Source organism: Babylonia areolata, chromosome 3 (assembly GCF_041734735.1).
Source record: "Babylonia areolata isolate BAREFJ2019XMU chromosome 3, ASM4173473v1, whole genome shotgun sequence".
Taxonomy (NCBI): Eukaryota; Metazoa; Mollusca; class Gastropoda; order Neogastropoda; family Buccinidae; genus Babylonia; species Babylonia areolata.
The window spans coordinates 47,527,278-47,548,750 of record NC_134878.1 but is presented as its reverse complement, the minus strand read 5'-3'; the positions used below and the strand labels follow the sequence as shown (position 1 = coordinate 47,548,750).

The window sequence follows — 21,473 nt, the reverse complement described above, 5'->3', positions numbered from 1 at the left end:
TTCTGCATTCGAGAGATGCAACAACTCCCATGTTCATTTGTATCTACAAGTAGGCTTCCATGTGTAGGTCTGTATATATGCCATTTTGATGTTGAAGATACCAGGCAGCCATACTCCCATAACCCACTGAACGGTGACATGGGTTATGCAATCTTCAAAGTGTGTATAAAGGGAGTTGAAGGTCACATACCGTAATTTTCTGCCTATAAGGCGCTACGTTTTCACTCAAATCTGACCTGTCTTATCGGCTGTATGCACCCTATCTGTGTCTGGGAACTAAATTATTCTGACCACCATGTGGGGCCACCTGACACAACAAACTCAATAATGACAACAACGTTGATCACAACAAACGCTTATGGTTGTGCTGAACAGTGACACTTCAGTCTTACCATTGTTTGATTTAACAGGATTCTTGTTCGCCTTTGAATCAAACTGACACAAATTGCATACTATGCAAAATTTCAACAGAACGTAATTGCAGTGCACTGACCTGAAAGGCTGGGAAAATCTGCACCTTTGACTCACCAGGCGCTGTTGGGATTCGAACCTTGGACAACACTGTCCTGCAGGACATAAGTCCAGCGCTTTAACCACTCAGGCTCTTATGCCTCTCAAGCCAACTCTTTCACACACACACACAGACACACATACACACACACACACACCACACACACACTCTATAACTAATTCCTTATATATCCACAATCTGTAACTAACGTCTTCCATGTCCGCAATCCATGAAATCAGTTATCAGTCAATCAACAAAAATAAATCACAAACCCGTCATATGAAAACATTGTAAACTTTAATAATAATCATTTGCAATACAGCAGTAGAAGGGTAACAAATTGCGAGAGAACAATAAAAACTATGAAAAAAAGAACAACCCCCAAACCCCCCCAAAAAACTATGCTCATTCTCTTTAACAAAAATCAGGATATCTGTTTTTCGTTATTTATGTTCTGTGTCAGTATACAAATAGTTATGATCTCTTCACTGTTTTTTTGTGTCATCAAGCCACAGATGGATAATGACAATAATAATAGTACTCACAAGTATGAATACCAAGCCACCCATTAACAAAGCATCATCTCAAGTCTGACAAATAATTTTACACTCACACATTCCTGCCAAGTCAAAGGTTTGCCTGTATTTAATGCAAAAAAAAAAAAAGATTTTTTTTCTTCCATACTGTACGGAAAAACTTAAAAGTGTACAAAAAAACCCAAAAAACAACAACAAAAAACCAACAACGAACCCCCCCAAAAAACAACCCCAGCAAAGGCATGATTTATTCCACCATGAAAATCTAAAATTGTGAATCTCAAAGCCTTGATATTCTGGTATGTTTCCAAAAAAGAAAAAAGAAAAATAAAGCGGCATGTATCCTGTTTTAACAAATGGGTTCAGCTTTAACCAGCAGTCTGATGTAAACAATCCTCATTGCATATTAAAACCATAATGCTGCTATATTGCAATTGATGTCTCCCCCATGTGTTGGAGAGGAGGGGTGGGGGTAAGGGAAGAGAGAAGGAAAAAGAAATGACCGAACAATTGGAAAACTGCAATAGGAAAACGTACAAGATGATCAAAACAATTATCGTGATATGCAAAGAAGGAGAGTAAATAAATAATGGAATAAGATCATGCCAACTGTGTCCCCTCAAATGTACAAAAGCTTCTAACTTTGAGTGGGCCAGTATCAGGGACAGTCACAGGTGCTTCATCAGTCTTAGAACTGTTGTTTACAAGCATTCTGCACTCCTGGTGACCATAACAAAAAGCAAAAAACCCACTGGCAACAACACTGAGACTGACACCTATAATGCACAAGTTCTTTTCACAGCTGCCATTTTACAGCAACTCGGCTCCTCGAAGAACAGTTTTGAAAAATTATTCCATGAACAAGAAATGCCCAACTTTTACCAGCAAAACCAATTTCTTCAAACCAGCAGGAGTGTTCAGTGCAAAAATGTAAGCACGTCCCTATTTTGCTAAAGAAACTGCATTCAGAACAGCTCTTAAGAAAAGTTACTTTAATGCTCAGAACTAATCTACAGTCAATAAAGGAGAGAGAGAAAAAGAGAAAGAAGATTCTGTTTAACCCTTATAATGCTACAGGTACAGAACTGGGCGCATGACACACAGCTGCTCAGCAGAAGTGTACTATAGTCATACAACACACTGCTGTACAGCAGAGAAGAAAAGTTGCTTTCAGAAGAAAACTTGCTTTGCACACAACCTATCATTTTCCAACCACTGGACTAGCTGATTTGTTTCTATTCATATGGATTATGTAAGCATTCCAACAAAATCAGAAATATATAACAAGGAAATTTATCATTACACAGATATATTCTTTTAGCTGAATTTAGTCAAACTGTAAACTGGAACCCGCCTTGTCAACAAATGGAACACACACCACCATTCAAAGTAAAGAAACCACATTGAAAAATGACCCCTGAGACAAAACAGATGCTGTGAAAGTTTGTGACAGGGAAATCCCCTGCATACGCAACGTGAAGTCAAGGCAGATTATGATTCCATTTGGTGAGAAGCATTTCCTGAGCTGGTTTTTTACACACTCGAGTCACCAACCTGCGCCTGCAGTCTGTTCACATTACTGTTATTGTGCTCTACGTTCAGTGTTTAAAGTCGCTATGCAGTTCCTGACCGCTGAAAGGGTTCCCTGCTGGCAGGGGTACAGGAATCAGACCCCTGTCGGAATCTGCACCAGTTGGTCATGGTTACAGTATGCGTGACTAAACCCAATTTTTATGATTCTTCACTGTGCTTCACACACATTTTATGCATTTTAACTCATTCAGCCATGCACTGGAGCAACATTCTGCATCAAATTTTGTTTCAATAAATTGGTTTCCATGTTCCTACATATATCCATAAGCTGCAAGCATAGGGAACTGACTTCTACAGCATTTCCGGCTGTGTCAACACATGTACGTTTGGAGGGGGATAAAATCCCATTTGATTTCTGTATATTTCCTGCATTTTTTCCCATCAGTATGGAAGGAAAACCTGCTCAGGCTGTAAACCCCTTAGGGCTGAATGGGTTAATAGTCTGTGTAACTTATTCAAAGGACACATGAGTATGGAAACATTCTTGCTGTCAATAATCATTGCATTATTGAACTACCCTGCCCCCTATCTACCTCCTGCTCACATCATTTACATCCAGTATGATTTAACGTTATCTAAAGCAGGAAAAAATGGAGGCTTCTTAGCAGCAATTAAACAAATTTGACTTCCTATGTTCACAAACTGTTTTCGAATCAAAATCTTACCTAGAAGCATTTTGAAGCTGAGCAGTACTGCCTGAAGAGGACCTGTTTTTTGTTTTTTTTTAACTATTCTTCAACACCTTTCCTAAAACTGTGACTGCTGTGCTTTGCTATTTGGTGGACTGATATTAACTGTCGGCTTTATTCAAAGTACACACACATGCTGTAGGAAAAATGGGAGGGTGGACTTGTGGGGAAAGAAGCTGTATGCAATACAATAACTCTTAAAAACACAAACATTGTATGTGATAAAAATACCAACATAGGGCAAGTCTTGGGTTTTTAAATGGAGTGTGTGTATGAGTGTGTTTGTGTGTGTGTGTGTGTGTGCATACATGCTGAATTTGTGTATGCATGCATGCATGATTTATGTATGCTTGTGCATGTTAGCATGCTGCATGTTTAGATGTGTGTGTGTGTGTGTGTGTGTGTGTGTGTGTATACAAAACACGCCTGCGTGTGCAAAACCATCATTATGGATTAAAGTATGCATATATTCACACAAAGAATCACAAAAAATGGAAATGTACAAATGCCTCAAAACATCAATAATGAAATCCTGTTTGTATTATGCATAGATGAATAAGACACATTTTGTATGTAACATCAGTGGCTAACACAACATGTCTTGTCTTGGAAATAAACTGTCTAAAAAGATACTTCTTAGGGTATCACTTATTTAAAATACTTAATAATATCTTATCTAATGGTATATTTCATCTGATTATCTATACTGAAGTACTTACTCAGATAGATATCTCAAAAGCAAAAGCTTGAAAACAGATTACCTTCCACAGCCCTAACTCCCCAAAACAGGTTTCTATTGGTCAGTGATCATTCACTTTTCAGGTCAAAAGTTCACTGAGACTAAACACAATAAAATATTGTTCAAAACATAATTTTTAGCAAACATACCCGGTATATCACAGTGTTTCGCTTATGCAGTTAATTTCCAATCACATCATTTTTTTTCTCCTAAAGATCTAATCACATTTGCCCATGATTTAGCACAAAAGAGCATAATCACAAAATCATCTTCTTCCTGATTGAAAATGAAATTAAGAAAATCTGACATCGTAACAGAAAACCATAACAAATTACATAGAAGAATAGATACAAACAACAACAATTACTTATCAGTCACCTGCCACTGTTTATGTCTTAAGCCCCAATGTTGATGGTTTCTACTATTTGTGGGGTAGAATTAAACGTAGTACCCGAATAAAACAATGAAGTCCCATATCTTATTTTGAGAGGGGGGGGGGAAGCCACTATAATTGAAATGAAAATCCAGCTCAAAGGCCGCTGTTTCTTTCAAAAAGTCACAAACATATTCTAGTCACAGTTCACTTATTATTAGATTTTTGAGAAACATGGAATGAACAAAACATCTGGAATTCCTGAATCCTTGACACTGTCAATGTGACTTCTTTGCTTTCTTATCTTCTTCATTTTTTCCCCCTCCTTCCTGCTTTCTTGAAATCCCTTGATCATGCCATCAGTGAATCACAACATTACGGGACAAAGTACAACAACACAGAAAGAGGGTAACAATATGAAGCAGGAAGGTTCACGTCATAACCAAATCAAAGGGGGAAATCATCAACACCGTCACTATATCAAAACCAAGTCCACAGGTCCAGCCATGGTCCACTTGCTTTGGTCAGCTGCCCACCATCTGCATCCTTCACAGCCGGATTCGGAAAGAGCTGTACGACAAAGGAGGGGAAAGAGTGCAACCCACTGTCCCTTCAGAGTTTGTGCAGATTCATATTTAAAAAATCCTTCTTAAACAAATAAACATTAACTGTGTACATAGGTGTACGGAAACTGGATTATACTACTTTTATCTCAGCATGCGAGAAGCCTAAAGTGGTATGACAACTCTACTTTTTGTATCCAGACAAATCAGACGAACTTTATTTCAACTGATCTTTGTCGTAAATCAAATTAATTCTATTTCAACTCAACTGTGTCAAAGAAGCTGCAAACATACTGACATGCAAGCGGATGTATGAGCATTTAAATATATATGTAGATACACACACACATACACACATAATGGAAATATTCTTGTTCATGTTTAAGGTGTTTAGTGAATTATAGTTACATACTGATTAAGATTTACTTTTTACTTTCATATTAAAAAGGGAGGGAGACAGAGGATGACAATGTGCGTGGGTGTGTTCATGCACAATTGTGTGTCTATGCAATTATTCACCTCAATGTGTGAGTGAGTGAATGAGTGAGTGAGTGAGAGAGAGAGAGAGAGAGAGAGAGAGAGAGAGTGTGTGTGTGTGTGTGTGTGTGAAAATGCAAAGTAAAGTGAGCGTGTGTGTGTGTCTGTGTGTATGTGAAGATGCAAAGTAAAGTGTAGAATCCCAAAAATGCATGTACCTGACAAAATCAGGTGCCTTGGAGATGACATGCTCAAATTCCGCAAAGGACAGAGAATCGTCGTCATCCAGATCTGCTTCTTCCAAGATCTGAGAGCAAACACACACACACACACACACACACACACACAAATACAATCATTATAGCTGATGAAATTCAAGCTGACTGGTTTCACTCTGAAACAAATGTTTCATAAACTACTGTTCTTCAAGATCAGACAGAAAAATAATTTTTCTTCCGATTCTTTTTTAAGAATTTTTTTTTGGTACAAACACATTAGGGATAAAAAGCAAAAGGTAAGCTTATAAAAAAAAATCAACAAATGTGGAAAGGTACCACCGTGGAATCCTTAAAGAATCAATTTGGTTCTTAAGCAAGAAAACTATTTCTAAGAAAAATCAACTTCAGTACATACACTCATGCAGAGGTAAACATGGCGATCAAAATTATCCCTCTTAATTGAAATCATCGACACTCACATTTTTTGTCCGCAAAAAGACTGCAAATCTGTGTTAACGGGGGGGAAAAAAACTGAAAGAAGAAAAGAAAAGAAAGACATGGCAAAATAAAGGTCAAAAGACACTGTCAGAGAAAACAAAAAGCCTCTCAATAACTATATCCACAATCATATTCATTGATTACATTGTCAATCAGCTGCTGCATCTGTTCCTCGTTCAGTGCATTCTCCTCCCCAGTCAGTCGGTTGATCACCTGCTTCAGGTCTGCGCTGGAGATCATGTCGTCACTGTCAAAATCTGCACATCAAACAGACACACTTTCACTGAGCCACCGTGAAACTTCCGAGCATGGAACACCATTGTTGAAACGTCCCCATCCAAGTATGTGTGCAAAAACAAAGTCTGCTTTTATTACTGACATGCTGTGCAATTTCAAAGCACAAACAGCTGTCATAAAACCAGTCACAGTTCAAACCTAAATACTTAAGGAAATCTGTTACATTGTAATTCTTTGAAATTTCAAAGCACAGAAAGCTAGATATATTTTTATCATCAACATCTAAATGTCAAACAATGCTGGTCTTTCAAATACTCTGGGATTTCAAAGCACAGAAAGACATCATAAATGAACTGGTGCTGCAATATCCACAACCACTGTGGCTGAACTAAAACAACTATTCAGCCACAGGCAACTTGACAACTTACGTTAAACCCATTCCCTGCCTCAGTCCAGATGTAGCTCAGCCATCAATGTATATTTTGAGTGCCCAAAACCCTAGAAAATCTCAGGTCTTTGCCTCGATTACAAATGGACAGAACCTTTCCAATCTCTTATCAGTGTGGTGAACAGCTTTCCTACCGCCATGGAGAAATGTGGCAGAATGGCTAAGATGCTTATCTACCAATTCAGTGTCTGAGAGGGTCTGGGTTTGAATCCTAGTCTCACCCTTTCTCCAAAGTCTGACTGGAAAATCAAACTGAGCATCTTGTCATTTTTATGAGATGATAAACCGAAGTCCTATGCACAGCACACACTTGGCGGACTGGAAAAGAAACCATGGCAACTAAAGTGTTGTCTTCTGTAGAAGAAGCAAATGTATACCCAAATATATGCATGCACTAAAGGTCTGACTTACAATATGGGTTATGCTGCTGTCAGGCATATGCCTAGAAGATGTGGTGTAGCAAAAATGGATTTGCAGTAATGCCTCCATGAAAACTTTCCAAATACCATTCTTCCTTGCTTGATTGCAAGTCCATCCACATGCGTAATGTATTTGATATAAAAACAAACAAGTACCTAACTATTCTGAAAAACAAAAACAGTTTTGAATCCTCCTCCTTACGTTTACAACACACTCACTCACACTCACCATAGATCCTGAAGGCGTATTCAACCTTGACAGGCTTTGGAGCACTGTCACTGAAAACGGACATCATGTCCAAAAAGTCCTCAAATGTCATTCCATCCTTTGCCGAGGAGAAAACCTTCATAATCTGGTCTTTGAACGGATTGACCTGGAACACAATCAAGCATTGCACTATCAGTCATTTCAGTCCAATCCCATTTGATTTTCCAACAATTGATAATGAGAATGGTAAAAAAAACAAAAAAACAAAACAAAACATAAATAAACATAATATACTGCAAATACCTGAGGTTGACACAAAGAATGTCACATACACACATATATACACACCTTCTCATATTACAATCTAGAAATGTTTGTGTCCCATCAAAAAGAGTAAATAAGTAAATAAACATTTTCTTTCACTGGACATGTATAACAAACGAAACAGCAACAGTAACAACATAATATCATTATCAATACAGTTTATTCCAGTTGTCTTTGTTTTCTTTCGATTCATCAACCCTCTGTTATCAGAGAATATCGGGGAATATCGTTCAGAAGAAAAAAAAGTGATGAATAAAACAATATTCTCTTCTGTCAGCACACACACACACACACACACACAGAGAGAGAACACAACAAACACATGTGTACATCCACACCCCAAAAAAAGGTCTGATGGCTAACACTCCTGCTCTGCTGGAAACAGCTGACAAGGCGCTGTTGCTTCTCATTGACCCATCATTCAATTATGTTTCTCCAACCAAATAAGAAGATGGGGGACCTCAAGGAACTTTGGGAAGTGTTCAATTTTTAATCAGTGGGCAGTAAAAAGAAATTGTCTGTATTTTCTCATGATCAAAATACAATGAAAATGAAAAGCAAACAATGATGAAACTTATTAACTAAAAAAATGATTTAAATGATCTGCAGTGGTAGTTGGAAGATACAACAGAAATAGGATCCTATGAAAGGTAAATGAAACTTTTTTTCCTAAAATAAGAGGTCTCTAGGATAATCATAATAATGAAAAAACTCACAAAGGTTTACAAATAAAGAACTTTACAACTGTTTTCAGTGATAAAAGTAACAGAAAGTGTCCTTCAATAATGTGTGAATCTTGGAGCAAAAGCAACAAATTTCAGTTTCCACACAAAAAAGTATCACACTATATTGGTGAATTTCAAATCTTGCATTTACACAACACACACACACACACACTGGCACACACACACACAGTACACACATTGGCACACACACACACACATTGGCGCACACACACGTTGGCATACACACACACAGAATTACAAAAACATTTACTAACAAGAGAGGCAAGGCCTTCAAGACTCACTTGTGATACACTTGAAAAAAATCCAAGCTTTTTATGTATTGAGCATAATTTCAAAATGTAATGTTTAAGATGAGAAAGATCAGTTTAAAGCAAATTAAGTCCCCTAGCATTAATTACACAGTAATTTCCCTTTTTTACTATCTGCACCAAAACGTTTGCAAAATAATTAAAACTTCCATGCTTAGCAAAAGAAGTTCCTGCTTGAACAAAAAATGATAATAATGACTGCTCTTCTTGTTGGGTCAGAATATCAGATCAAAGTGCCAAGTTTAGAGAATACAAAAAATATAAATATAACAGTAAATGCAGTTTGCATATAATTAGGCTTCATTTTTTATTTTTTTGTGCCCATCCCAGAGGTGCAATATTGTTTTAAACAAGATGACTGGAAAGAACTGAATTTTTCCTATTTTTATGCCTAATTTGGTGTCAGCTGACAAAGTATTTGCAGAGAAAATGTCAATGTTAAAAGTTTACCATCGACACACAGACACACACACAGACAACCGAACACCGGGTTAAAACATAGACTCACTTTGTTTACACAAGTGAGTCAACAAAAATAAACCAACCATCTACCAAGGCATACCTTGAGCTCTGGAAGTTCCATCACTTTGTTATGATCCAGCTTAGGATTCTTCTGCTTTTTGCTGTATTCCTCATTGCCGGAGTCAAGGGAGCAAAAGCGCTTATGTACACTGTGGACAGAAAAAGCAGCAAAGAGTATTTTCATAATGCAGGTTGAGGCCATTCTCGTTAACAATGAAGTAAATGCATGCCATTTCCTTTCAACAGTCCACAGCAAAATATCACACTTAAAAAACATACAGAAAGAAAACCAATTATCTTTACAATCTTTTGTATACTTGTAATTTTTTTTTTTAATCAAATTCTTTTCACAAAGTAAATCTTATAACTTTCATTTGTGGTAAATGATCCAGAGTAGTGCAATATTATACTTGACAATATCTTCATTCAAAAACAAAAACATAGCAACAGTATCATTTATTAAGATACTTAATTAAGATACATGAACATACTAAGTTAATTAAGATACATTAACACATTAAGTTAATCAAGATGCATGAACACTCTTGTCCACATATATACATTTGAATGTACTCATCACTTGAATAAGAAACTGACAACAAAGTACAAATAAAAAAAAAGAAGAAAGAAACCTTACTGGAGAATTTCTTTCTTGGTCAGGTATGTCAGCGTCTGAAAAGACAGAAGCATGAACGAAAAAAATTAACCATAAACCCGTACATGATACACCAATGCAGATGCAAGAGGTCACATACACAGATAACCTTGAGTAGCTTAGGAAGAAGGCTAAACATAAACAGCACTACCCTTTTAATGAAGTACTACTGAAAATAATTAGCTGCTATATCAACTGGTGATTCTTCTTCTTGTTCTTTTTTTTAATTTTTTTTATCAAAATCATCCAGCATCACTGATATACAGCACATCTTCTCTCATACCCTCCCTTTCCCACAGAACAAGTGTTATGCATGGTAATTATTCAACAACAACATCAATGACAATAATTATTGAGTTCAGTATAACGTTGACATTAGGCAAGTTTGACAATGATACTCTTCACATGATAAATGATGATTGTTGACTTACATTTGGTGCTGTTACAGTTTTACCAGTGAAGGTACCTGTGATGTTGTAATGTCTGCATGGGTTCTTTTAGATTGTCAGTGATACGATGCCAGCCATGGTACTACCAGGCTGATAACTCTTGTTACATAATTAAATATAGGTATGGGCATTACGATTTATGTCCCTTGGATTGTGTGCCATTGTGCTAGCACAAAACAATAACTGAGGACACACTACAGTATCCATTGCGTGCCATTCTCCCCATAGAACATAAATGACAAAGTACATTCAGGAATTTACTAAGATTACATTTTGTTGTAGTCGTTTCCTCTAGTGAGCAATACTAAATGGCCAAGAGGGTTGAATAACAGGCTTTCACTAGTTTAAGTCCATTGGTATAATGTTCAAATACAATGCGAGTCTGGTGCACATACTCAAGCAGAAGAGCAATAGCCAACTGATACATATTCTATATTTCTTATAAAGTTAATTTCTTTTAAATGGCCATCCATACACTCCACATCTATGGCAAAGTTTGATAGGTATAAATGTGCAAAAATCCAACAACAATCAGTCAGCATCAACTACAAGAGAGTTGTCACAATATCATTATCACGGAGAAAATTAATTAATGATTGTTGTGTAAGTGCAAGAAGAGTGGACATTTTATTGCTTCTTTGCTTGCTGAATATTTTCTTGATTGTGTGTGTGTGTGTGTGACGGGCTCAATAGCCAAGTGGTTAAAGCGTTGGGACTGTCAATCGGAGGGTCCCGGGTTCGAATCACGGTGATGGCGCCTGGTGGGTAAAGGGTAGAGATTATTAGTATATTACAATCTCCCAGGTCAACATATACGCAGACCTGCTAGTGCCTGAACCCCCTTCGTGTGTATATGCAAGCAGAAGATCAAATACGCACGTTAAAGATCCTGTAATCCATGTCAGCGTTCGGTGGGTTATGGAAACAAGAACATACCCAGCATGCACACCCCCGAAAACGAAGTATGGCTGCCTACATGGCGGGGTAAAAACGGTCATACACGTAAAAGCCCACTCGTGTGCATACGAGTGAACGCAGAAGAAGAAGTGTGTGTGTGTGTGTGTGTGTGTGTGTGTGTGTGTGTGTGTGTGTGTGTGTGTGTGTGTGCGCGCGCGCGCGCACGCGTGTATGAGTGCGTGCATGTGTGTGTGTGTGTGTGTGAGAGAGAGAGAGAGAGAGTGTGTGTGTGTGTGTGATGAAAACTGTATGATAGCTGTTTGCATGATAAATGTATTAACTATTATATTATCATTGGATTCATATAATGTATTGTTTACGTCTCACAGTCATCTGCAATACTTATTCTATTTGTAGTTGTGGTTGTTGCAGTAGTAACACAGTTAATACATTTTAACTCTCTCCATACGAACGGCGAAAGAGACGACGTTAACAGCGTTTCATCCCAATTACCATCATCAAAATATTGCAAGCGGAAGGCTCTTATACTGAAGAGGTGAATGTTGACAAAGAATACCACAGTTCTGACGACGGAAGCTAAAGGTGTGGTCATTCAGACACCCACTGGACATCTCGAGGGGTCTGTGTAGAGGAGAAGAGAGGACTCGCTGTACTGAGTGAGTTAATGGTAACTGGCAAATTAGCACGGCACTTCCGAAGTGCTATATTGTTTTGTACAAACGTACAAGTACAAGCATTAAAGTACTACTTGTATGTGTTTTCAAGTCACTAAAGTACAGCGTGACTGCTGGCAAGAGGCCTGATTTCTCTCTGAGTCTGTTCACGGTGTGGTTTCGTAATCTCATGCGTCGTACGATTAAATATGTATTTAAAGTAACAGGATTCGACAAACACGGAACACCAAAATGATCGACACACGAACATACTGGCCTGCTATGATAATCTTTCTCTAACCCGATCATGAGTTTACATTTAGGTGAAGAATTCTTTCTGTGTTATCATTTATGAATACTTGTAAATGGGTAAATGTCAACACTTACCTGATAATCATCCAGTTCCTGCTCGGTGAAAACACTCGGTCTGGCACCCATCTTGATTGTTGTGGTTGGACGAACACTCTCGAGTTGGCAAGAGGAAGAACTATTGGCAATATTAACATTTTTACCCGTGCACTCTTCGATGTTGAAGTGAGAAATCAAATCCACCCGAATGGGTATACCGGCTTGTGACATTGTGCACCATCACTGGTTCGACATTCTTATATTATAATTAACATTTTTACCCGTCTGCAGTACAAAACATACGTGAGAAAGTCCAAAAGGGGTGAAAATGTTAATTATATATATAAGTTTGTCGACTATAGTAGACGATTTTAAAACGAAATTGTGGAGATTAGAAAGGTGTCTAAAAAGGGATGCTTTTTGGGGCATTCCATGCACCTAGCAAGGGGCTTGGAAAGAATGGGGGATACGCAAAGTGAAAGAAAAAATGTGACCCATGGGTCAGTTCGAACTTACCCGTCTGTGTTACAAAACATACATGAAAACGATTAAGACGGGAGTGTGTATATATACACAAGTTTGGGTCAGTACTCGTAATGAAACTTGTCTCGATTCTAAACGCCGGTATGTCCGAGTTTGTGGGGCATTCCATGCATCAAGCAATGGGCTTGAAATAGAAAAATTCGTAAAGAAATCGGGAAGCTTGTCGCTGTCATATCTCCAGGAGCGGACATGCGCGAACGAGACGTATAAGGCAGTTCGATCGAAAGCGGTCAGTGTACGCGATCGCCAGGTTATTTAAAGTGAAGACGGAATGAACTGTACCATGCTTCGCGAGAGGATGAAAACAGAGTGGGGGACGAGACAATAGGTTGTGATCCTAACATGAACATGACTGAAAATAATAAAACAGCTTACATGAAATACCGTCACGTGTGTGCGACGTCAAAAGAGTGACGGCAGTCTCCTGTGGTGGGTCCGTTCTTTTCGGCCTGTTTCGTTGTACGTCCTTGCTCGGTTCCGACAGCACTGACCAGGTACACGTGGAAACCGCACACCATTCCCTGTATTGCAGTGCTCAAATGCGTTGCACAGAGGACTTCACATTAAAAAATGAGCGGGACTGGTGGAACTGACCTTCCTTAACAATGTGCTGTGCAGAAAAGTCACATACCGAAATAGGAAAGTGCATTTTAACGGCCGAGTCAGTGTCCGTGCTGAACTTAACCGTTTCAATTGGACAGCTGCACGTCCCTTTCTCGTCAGTGATGCTTGCGCCGGCTGTGAATGTTCAAGTCAGCGATTTCACATGTGTGTGTGTGTGTGTGTGTGTGTGTGCCGGTGTGTGTGTGTGTGTGTGGGTGTGTGTGTGTGTGTGTGTGTGTGTGTGTGTGTTGAGAACTTCATTCCGTGATTGTCCGTGGTGTGTGTTAGCTTGTTTCCTCGACAGCACGCGTCACATACGTGTGTGCTGTGTCCTGTGTTGCATGTCAGTGTGCTCCTGGCCTTCCGTGGAGAACTGAGGGCGAGACATAAAATATTTAGCTCCACAGATGGCCATTCTTTCCGTACGCACACAGTTGTTCATGTTACGTTCGGAACCCATCAGTTGTCTAGTCCTCCACTCTTGTTTTCATCCTCCCGCTGAAACACGGTGCAGTTCATTCCGTCGTCTTCACTTCAAGTATAAGATTGTCAGTGCACAGTAACCTCTTTCCTACGTCCCCTTCGTGCACATCCACTTCGGCAGACAGGACAGGTCGTGCATGTACAATCACAACATTCTTTCAACATGTATCTGGCAGTGTACAGTGACAGGTTCATTCCGTGTTTGCCAGTGTGTCCGTATAGTTGCCGCGGGGGCTCAGGCTGACTTCATTCCGTGACTTATGATGTTGTGCGAGCCAGTGTACACTCACAAGTTCATTCCGTGATAATGTGTGTAGGGTTGACAACTTCATGGTTCCGGGATTCTGTGTGTAGGCACTGACACCTTACTTCATATCGTGGTTTGGTGCGCCACGAAATGAAGTCAGTTGTCAGTGCCTACACACACAATCCCGGAACCATGAAGTTGTCAACCCTACACACATTATCACGGAATGAATTTGTGAGAGTACACTGGCTCGCACAACATCATAAGTCACGGAATGAAGTCAGCCTGAGCCCCGGCAACTGTACGGACACACAGGCAAACACGGAATGAACCTGTCACTGTACACTGCCAGACACATGTTGAAGGAATGTTGTGATTGTACATGCACGACCTGTCCTGTCTGCCGAAGTGGATGTGCACGAAGGGGACGTAGGAAAGAGGTTACTGTGCATTGACAATCTTGTACTTGAAGTGAAGACGGAATGAACTGCACCGTATTTCAGCGGGAGGATGAAAACAAGAGTGGAGGACTAGACAACTGATGGGTTCCGAACGTAACATGAACAACTGTGTGCGTACGGAAAGAATGGCCATCTGTGGAGCTAAATATTTTATGTCTCGCCCTCAGTTCTCCACGGAAGGCCAGGAGCACACTGACATGCAACACAGGACACAGCACACACGTAGGCCTATGTGACGCGTGCTGTCGAGGAAACAAGTTGTCTAACACACACCACGGACAATCACGGAATGAAGTTCTCAACACACACACACACACACACGTGAAATCGCTGACTTGAACATTCACAGCCGGCGCAAGCATCACTGACGAGAAAGGGACATCCAGCTGTCCAATTGAAACGGTTAAGTTCAGCACGGACACTGACTCGGCCGTTAAAATGCACTTTCCTATTTCGGTATGTGACTTTTCTGCACAGCACGTTGTTAAGGAAGGTCAGTTCCATCAGTCCCGCTCATTTTTTAATGTGAAGTCCTCTTTGCAACGCATTTGAGCACTGCAATACAGGGAATGGTGTGCGGTTTCCACGTGTACCCGGTCAGTGCTGTCCGGGAACCGATACAGCAAGGACGTACAACGAAACAGGCCGAAAAAAACGGACCCACCACAGGAGACTGCCGTCACTCTTTTGACGTCGCACACACGTGAGTGTTTCATGTAAGCTGTTTTATTATTTTCAGTCATGTTCATGTTAGGATCACAACATATTGTCTCGTCCCCCACTCTGTTTTCATCCTCTCGCGAAGCATGGTACAGTTCATTCCGTCTTCACTTTAGATAACCTGGCGATCGCGTTCACTGACCGCTTTCGATCGAACTGCCTTATACGTCCCGTTCGTGCATGTCCGCTCCTGGAGATATGACAGCGACAAGCAGTCCTGATTTCGTTACGAATTTTTCTATTTCAAGCCCATTGCTTGATGCATGGAATGCCCCACGAACTCGGACATACCGGCGTTTAGAATCGAGGCAAGTTTCATTACGAGTACTGACTCAAACATGTGTAAATATACACACTCCCGTCTTAATCGTTTTCATGTATGTTTTGTACCACAGACGGGTAAGTTCGAACTGACCCATGGGTCACATTTTTTCTTTCACTTTGCGTATCCCCCATTCTTTCCAAGCCCCTTGCTAGGTGCATGGAATGCCCCAAAAAGCATCCCTTTTTAGACACCTTTCTAATCTCCACAAGTTCGTTTTAAAATCGTCAACTATAGTCGACAAACTTATATATATAATTAACATTTTCACCCATTTTGGACTTTCTCACGTATGGTTTGTACTGCAGACGGGTAAAAATGTTAATTATAATATAGGAATGTCGAACCAGAGATGGTGCACAACTTTGTCACCAGCCGGTATACCAATTTCGGTAGATTTGGTTTCTGACTTCGACACCGAAGAGTGCACGGGTCAAAATGTTAATATTGCCGAACTATTCATGCCAATGTTACAAATTACTGTCGTAAATGATCACCCTTGACTTTGTTGCTCGCGAGCGTGTGTATGTGTGTGTGTGTGTGCGCGCGCGCGTGAGTGTGTTGTGTTGTGTGTGTGTGTGTGTGTGTGTGTGTGTGTGTGTGTGTGTGTGTGTGTGTGTGTACAAGTATATGAACAGTGTGAACTGTTTCTTTTGTAAAGCTCTGGAGGCACACTGACATTAAAATTCCATGATGATGAGGAGATCGTGGTAATTATGATGATGATGTGATTATGATGGCCTATTAATTTTTTTTAGCATGGAATTAGTTCATGATTATATGTTACAAGTACAGAACCATGCCGCGTTTGTCTTTTTTTTTTTTTTTTGTAATAAAGGAAACAAAAAGTAACGGGGCACACAGCTGTACATAATGGGGAAAATATCCAGTGCACGAACCAAAAAACAGTGTTCAGGCCTCAGTTCAGAAACGCCAATTCTAAACAGCTTTGAATAGTAGCGATAAATCCTGAATAACATGATCTCCAGTTTTAAACAGGGACGATGATAGGCTTTGGAGACGGTGACTTATGCGACGTCATTTTTAAACTGCGCAAGTCAAGACGGAAGTTGATGTCTTTGAGCGCCACATTTAACTTCGAATCCCAATTTTCATCAAATATCAATTATTTCTCGATATAGCAGTGTGGTTTGTTTATCGCAAACATGTTTATAAAATCTATCGTGATTGATGGTTTTAAATCGTACGCTCAGAGAACGGAGGTAAATGGATTCGATCCTTTGTTCAACGCAATCACAGGACTGAACGGCAGCGGCAAGTCCAACATCTTGGATGCAATTTGTTTTCTGCTTGGCATCACAAATTTGACCCACGTAAAGTATTTTTTCTCGTTCTTTCGCATTGGCAGGGACATAATTCACATTATCCTGTTATTAGACTGACTGTTTAGCATATGGGTTTGTACTGGATTCATTTTTCGGACTGTCACGAGTCAAATAGTTGGTAAATTACATATTTAGCGCTTGCACAGCAACGCACATTCACATCACCACTCGCCTACAAACGATCACACACATCGTTAGATCTGCACACATGCCGAGAGAGAGCGAGCGAGAGCGCACACACGCACACACACACACACACACACACACACACTTGAATACACATTTTGATGTGACCCCACACACCGCCCCTTGGTACACAAAGTGACAAACAGTATTCATTATGCACAATGTGGACACAGACACACAGGTACACACACACACACACACACACACACACACACACAGAGGATGTACACTCATACACACGTGTATGCGCACACTCATGCACTCACTTATGCACACACACACACACACACACACACTTGCACACACACAGAGGATGTACACTCATACACATGTGTATGCACTCACTTATGCGCACGCGCTCACACACACACACACACACACACACTGCACACTGCACACAATGACAATGGCATACTTCAAAAGCAAGTGTACATATATATTGTCATAGCAAGATGGATTAACAATAATATTTTTAAAGAATAGAACAGAATTGGCATTTTGAGACTTTTCCCACATACACAAATGATTTAGGCTAAGTATTAATTGTATACTAATTTCTATTACTGTATTAGTATTCTATTAAAATATTATATCATTTTTGATACATTATCATTACGCATATGTTTTTTAAAAATCTTTTATTTTTATTTTTATACGTTTCTGTGGGGATTCAATGTATCTAAGTTCTAACTGCAAGTGTAAGGAAGCAAAGTTAGAGTATGACCTAGAGGTGTGACTTCAGGTACGAGCAACAAACCTGCAAGAGCTGGTGTACAAGAATGGGCAAGCTGGTGTCACCAAAGCAACTGTCAGCATCACGTTTGACAATCTGGATAAGAAGCAGAGTCCTCTGGGATACGAACAGTATGATGAAATTGTTGTCACAAGACAGGTAAGGACATGGGAATTTTATTTTTAAATACTTAGTTAAAAAACAATTAGTTTTCAAACAACATGACTTCATTAGAGTTGACTCTGAAACCCTATATAAGTATGGGTCATTGGGTCATGGACGACATAAAACCTGCTTTATATGTCAGGCAATCAAATTTTGCTGCCAAAATTTTGATTTTTTTTTTTTTTCAGTTCTCCTTAACAAATATTTGTGAACACAAGCAAATTCATCTCCTGAAAAAAGTTAAACTTATTGGTTAAGACTCCATTGAGTGTTGTTTTCTTCTTTTATTTAAAACCCCCCAATTAATTGATACTTTAAAACGACTGAAGATGGTGTTATTAATTGAAATATACTACTTTTTAATATATATTTAAATTTTTATGTCACTTGAATGAAACTTTTAACTCAAGAGAGTGTATCCAGTTCAGGTTCAGCTGACATTTGCTTTGCTGAACAAATTTCTTTTTGTTTCTTTATTTTTCTTCATCAGGACTACTTTGACTGAGAATAAACTTGTGTTAATGACAGGGAACATATCCTGATCCATGGTTATTAGTAGAGTAAAATGATGAAGAAATGAGCCATATATAACTCAGTCAGATGCACCCTTTCACTGAAGTTTGTTCTTGCCCTGAATTGGCTTAAATTCAAATAATTATGTTTGATATTTAGTGACTCATTAAAACACAGTTCCTGATTTGTTGCAGGTTGTTATTGGTGGCCGCAATAAGTATCTGATCAACGGCAGCAACGCCAATAACAACCGGGTACAGGACTTGTTCCGTTCAGTGCAGCTCAACGTCAACAACCCCCACTTCCTCATCATGCAGGGCCGCATCACCAAAGTGCTCAACATGAAGCCGCCAGAGGTTCCTTTCAATTGTTCTTTTTGTCCATTCATTCGATGCATTCAGTTGTCATTTTTGTCACGTTTTGATTTCATCTTTTAAATCTTCCTGCTCAAAAAGGAGGAAAATATTTTAGGCTGGAATTTCGATTAATTTTCTTTCTGTTTTGGATGGAAGGATTTGCTGATTACTGTCACAGTGTCGGTGAATTCCAGTTTGTTAGTATATAATTTCAGAGATTATGTGCATTTAGTGTTTGTTTTTTCGTTATTATTACCATATTCTTATGCTACGTTTACACGGGATGCAACTAACTTGCAACCAAATTCAAATTTTGGTTGCAAGGCTGGTACATGCGACTGGACGGTCTCCGCAGGATGCAACCGGCGGCGACTTATGTGCAACTAACTAGGCAACACACACGAGAAACCACGCTGCGAGCGTCTGCCAAGCCAGACAGAAAAATCCGTGACACGCGTGCCGCTTGCGTCATCAATTTCCTGTTGGAAACCGGCTGAGACGAGCTGCAAGCTGTGGCAACCGGTGGCGACTGTTTTTTCGCAGTTTAGTTGCAAGGCCCTCAAAAAATTATCAGTCTTGGAGTGGAAATAAAATGAAGCTTGCGACCAAACATGCAACCAAAAATCGGGAAAATCCGTTGGTTTCTGAGACCGGCAGCGACGGGCCACAACCGGGGGCAACCAGTCTCCACCAGTCTCCACCGGTTTCAAAGAGTTAGTCGCAAATTGGTTGCAAGTTAGTTGCATCCCGTGTAAACGTAGTTTTACCAGTATCTTTCTTTTTCAGTTTTTAAATTCATTTTTCGGCATGCATATTTCCACTGTGGGGCTCTGTGTATATGCATATGTATGCATGTATTTGTCTGACTGTACATGCATGGGTGTTAGGTGTTATGATCATGTAGATGATATAATGTATATGGATGTTCACTGTGTGGTTGAGGTGACTGTATGTTGTATGCATTGGAGTGGGAGTGAGAGGAGACTTGTAATAGAAATGTTAATTGTGATTATGATTTTTGTGTAAAAACTTTTTTGTTATATTTTACTCTTTTGATATGCCTTTAGCATTATTTATTTTGATGAAAGGTGCAATATCAGTAAAGTTTTATCATATCAGCATTACCTATGCTTCCAAGCCTTGAACAGTGTGAATCAATGTGTATTGATGTGGTAAGGATTGTGCGGTGTGCAGATTCTGTCCATGATTGAGGAGGCAGCAGGCACAAGGCTGTATGAAACCAAACGTGAAGCTGCACAGAAGACCATTGAAAAGAAGGATGCCAAACTCAGGGAGATCGACACGGTCAGTTTTCTGTTCTCTTTTTTATGGAAAGTGGAACTGTGCATGTTCCTTCCTGTGTATGTGTGTGAGTGCTGTGTGTGTATGTGTGTGTGTGTGTGTGTGTGTGTGAGACTGTGCATGATTGTTTGTGCATGTATGTAATACAATGCCTGACTCAGTGACTGCTGAATAATTTAGTTTGTGTGTTTTGTGTATTTTTCAAGGTGTTAAAAGAAGACATCACACCAACCTTGACTAAGCTTCGGGATGAGCGGTCATCCTACCTGGAATACCAGAAGATTCTCAGAGAGCTGGAGCACCTTAGCAAGCTCTACGTTGCTTACCAGTTTGTGTGTGCTGAGGTAAAGAGTATTGGTTTCATTTTGTTATCTGTGAAAAATTACCTTTAGCTTAATTCTAACCTTATGAATTCAGAAACTTAAAATCAAGATAATGTGAAAGGTTGTAAGCTAACTGATTTTATTTAGTTAATTTTTGTGTAGTTTGTGTGGAGAATGAGGTTTCAATTTGAAAAGAGTGCAATTTATTTTGCTCTTAGCTAGTGATTTAAAAGTAGCAGATCTAATATTTTTTAAACAAAAAGAGCAAAGTTTGTCTTTCTGTGCTTTTTAAAACTAGAATGTTTTATCACAGGTTATAAAAATGCTTTCCAAGGGATCATTCTCAACCAAATGAGTTCAGATTTTCATGTGTGAAGCACTTATTGAACAATTAAATATGAGGGCATACAACCTCTGCTTAAGGTGAATAAAAAATTTTTTAAAAAAGCTTTCTGTGGGAAAATGTTGTTCGTTCTTTTTCTATTACAGATACAGAAGTTCTTTGACTTGTGAACCATTTAAACTACACACAATGAGCTTAATGCATTTATTGCATTTGTGATGTCCTTGATTTTTATTCATAGTGGACTGTAGGCCGACCCACTAAGCTCACTCAGGTTTACTGCTTACTCTCCTTCAAGTTGTTAAAAAGTTGATATGATTCATAAACTCACTGAGCAAAACATCATAGTCACTTGATGTGATGGATCAGCTTGCTTGCTCGGCTTTCGTTGTTGT

At 39.4% G+C, this 21,473-nt stretch overlaps 2 protein-coding genes across 2 annotated transcripts in view; one reads left to right on the top strand and one right to left on the bottom strand.

Moving 5' to 3' along the window:
* Positions 1–789: 789 nt before the first annotated feature.
* On the bottom strand, positions 790–12,595 carry LOC143280028 (calcium and integrin-binding protein 1-like). The gene is made up of 7 exons (XM_076584491.1): positions 12,472–12,595; positions 10,047–10,081; positions 9,450–9,558; positions 7,531–7,675; positions 6,342–6,454; positions 5,700–5,788; positions 790–5,011 (listed from the first exon to the last, which is right to left on the bottom strand). The coding sequence occupies exons 1-7, from the start codon at positions 12,520–12,522 to the stop codon at positions 4,990–4,992; spliced, it is 564 nt and encodes a 187-aa protein (XP_076440606.1). The 5' UTR covers positions 12,523–12,595; the 3' UTR covers positions 790–4,989.
* Positions 12,596–16,886: 4,291 nt separating this feature from the next.
* The window catches only part of LOC143280587 (structural maintenance of chromosomes protein 2-like), a 47,294-nt gene continuing 42,707 nt past the window's right edge, over positions 16,887–21,473 (top strand). Inside the window, exons 1-5 of the mRNA XM_076585298.1 lie at positions 16,887–17,145; positions 18,086–18,235; positions 18,949–19,110; positions 20,305–20,415; positions 20,619–20,756. Coding sequence (XP_076441413.1) covers positions 16,978–17,145; positions 18,086–18,235; positions 18,949–19,110; positions 20,305–20,415; positions 20,619–20,756 — 729 coding nt within the window. The 5' untranslated portion in view covers positions 16,887–16,977. The remainder of the gene's footprint in view (positions 17,146–18,085; positions 18,236–18,948; positions 19,111–20,304; positions 20,416–20,618; positions 20,757–21,473) is intronic.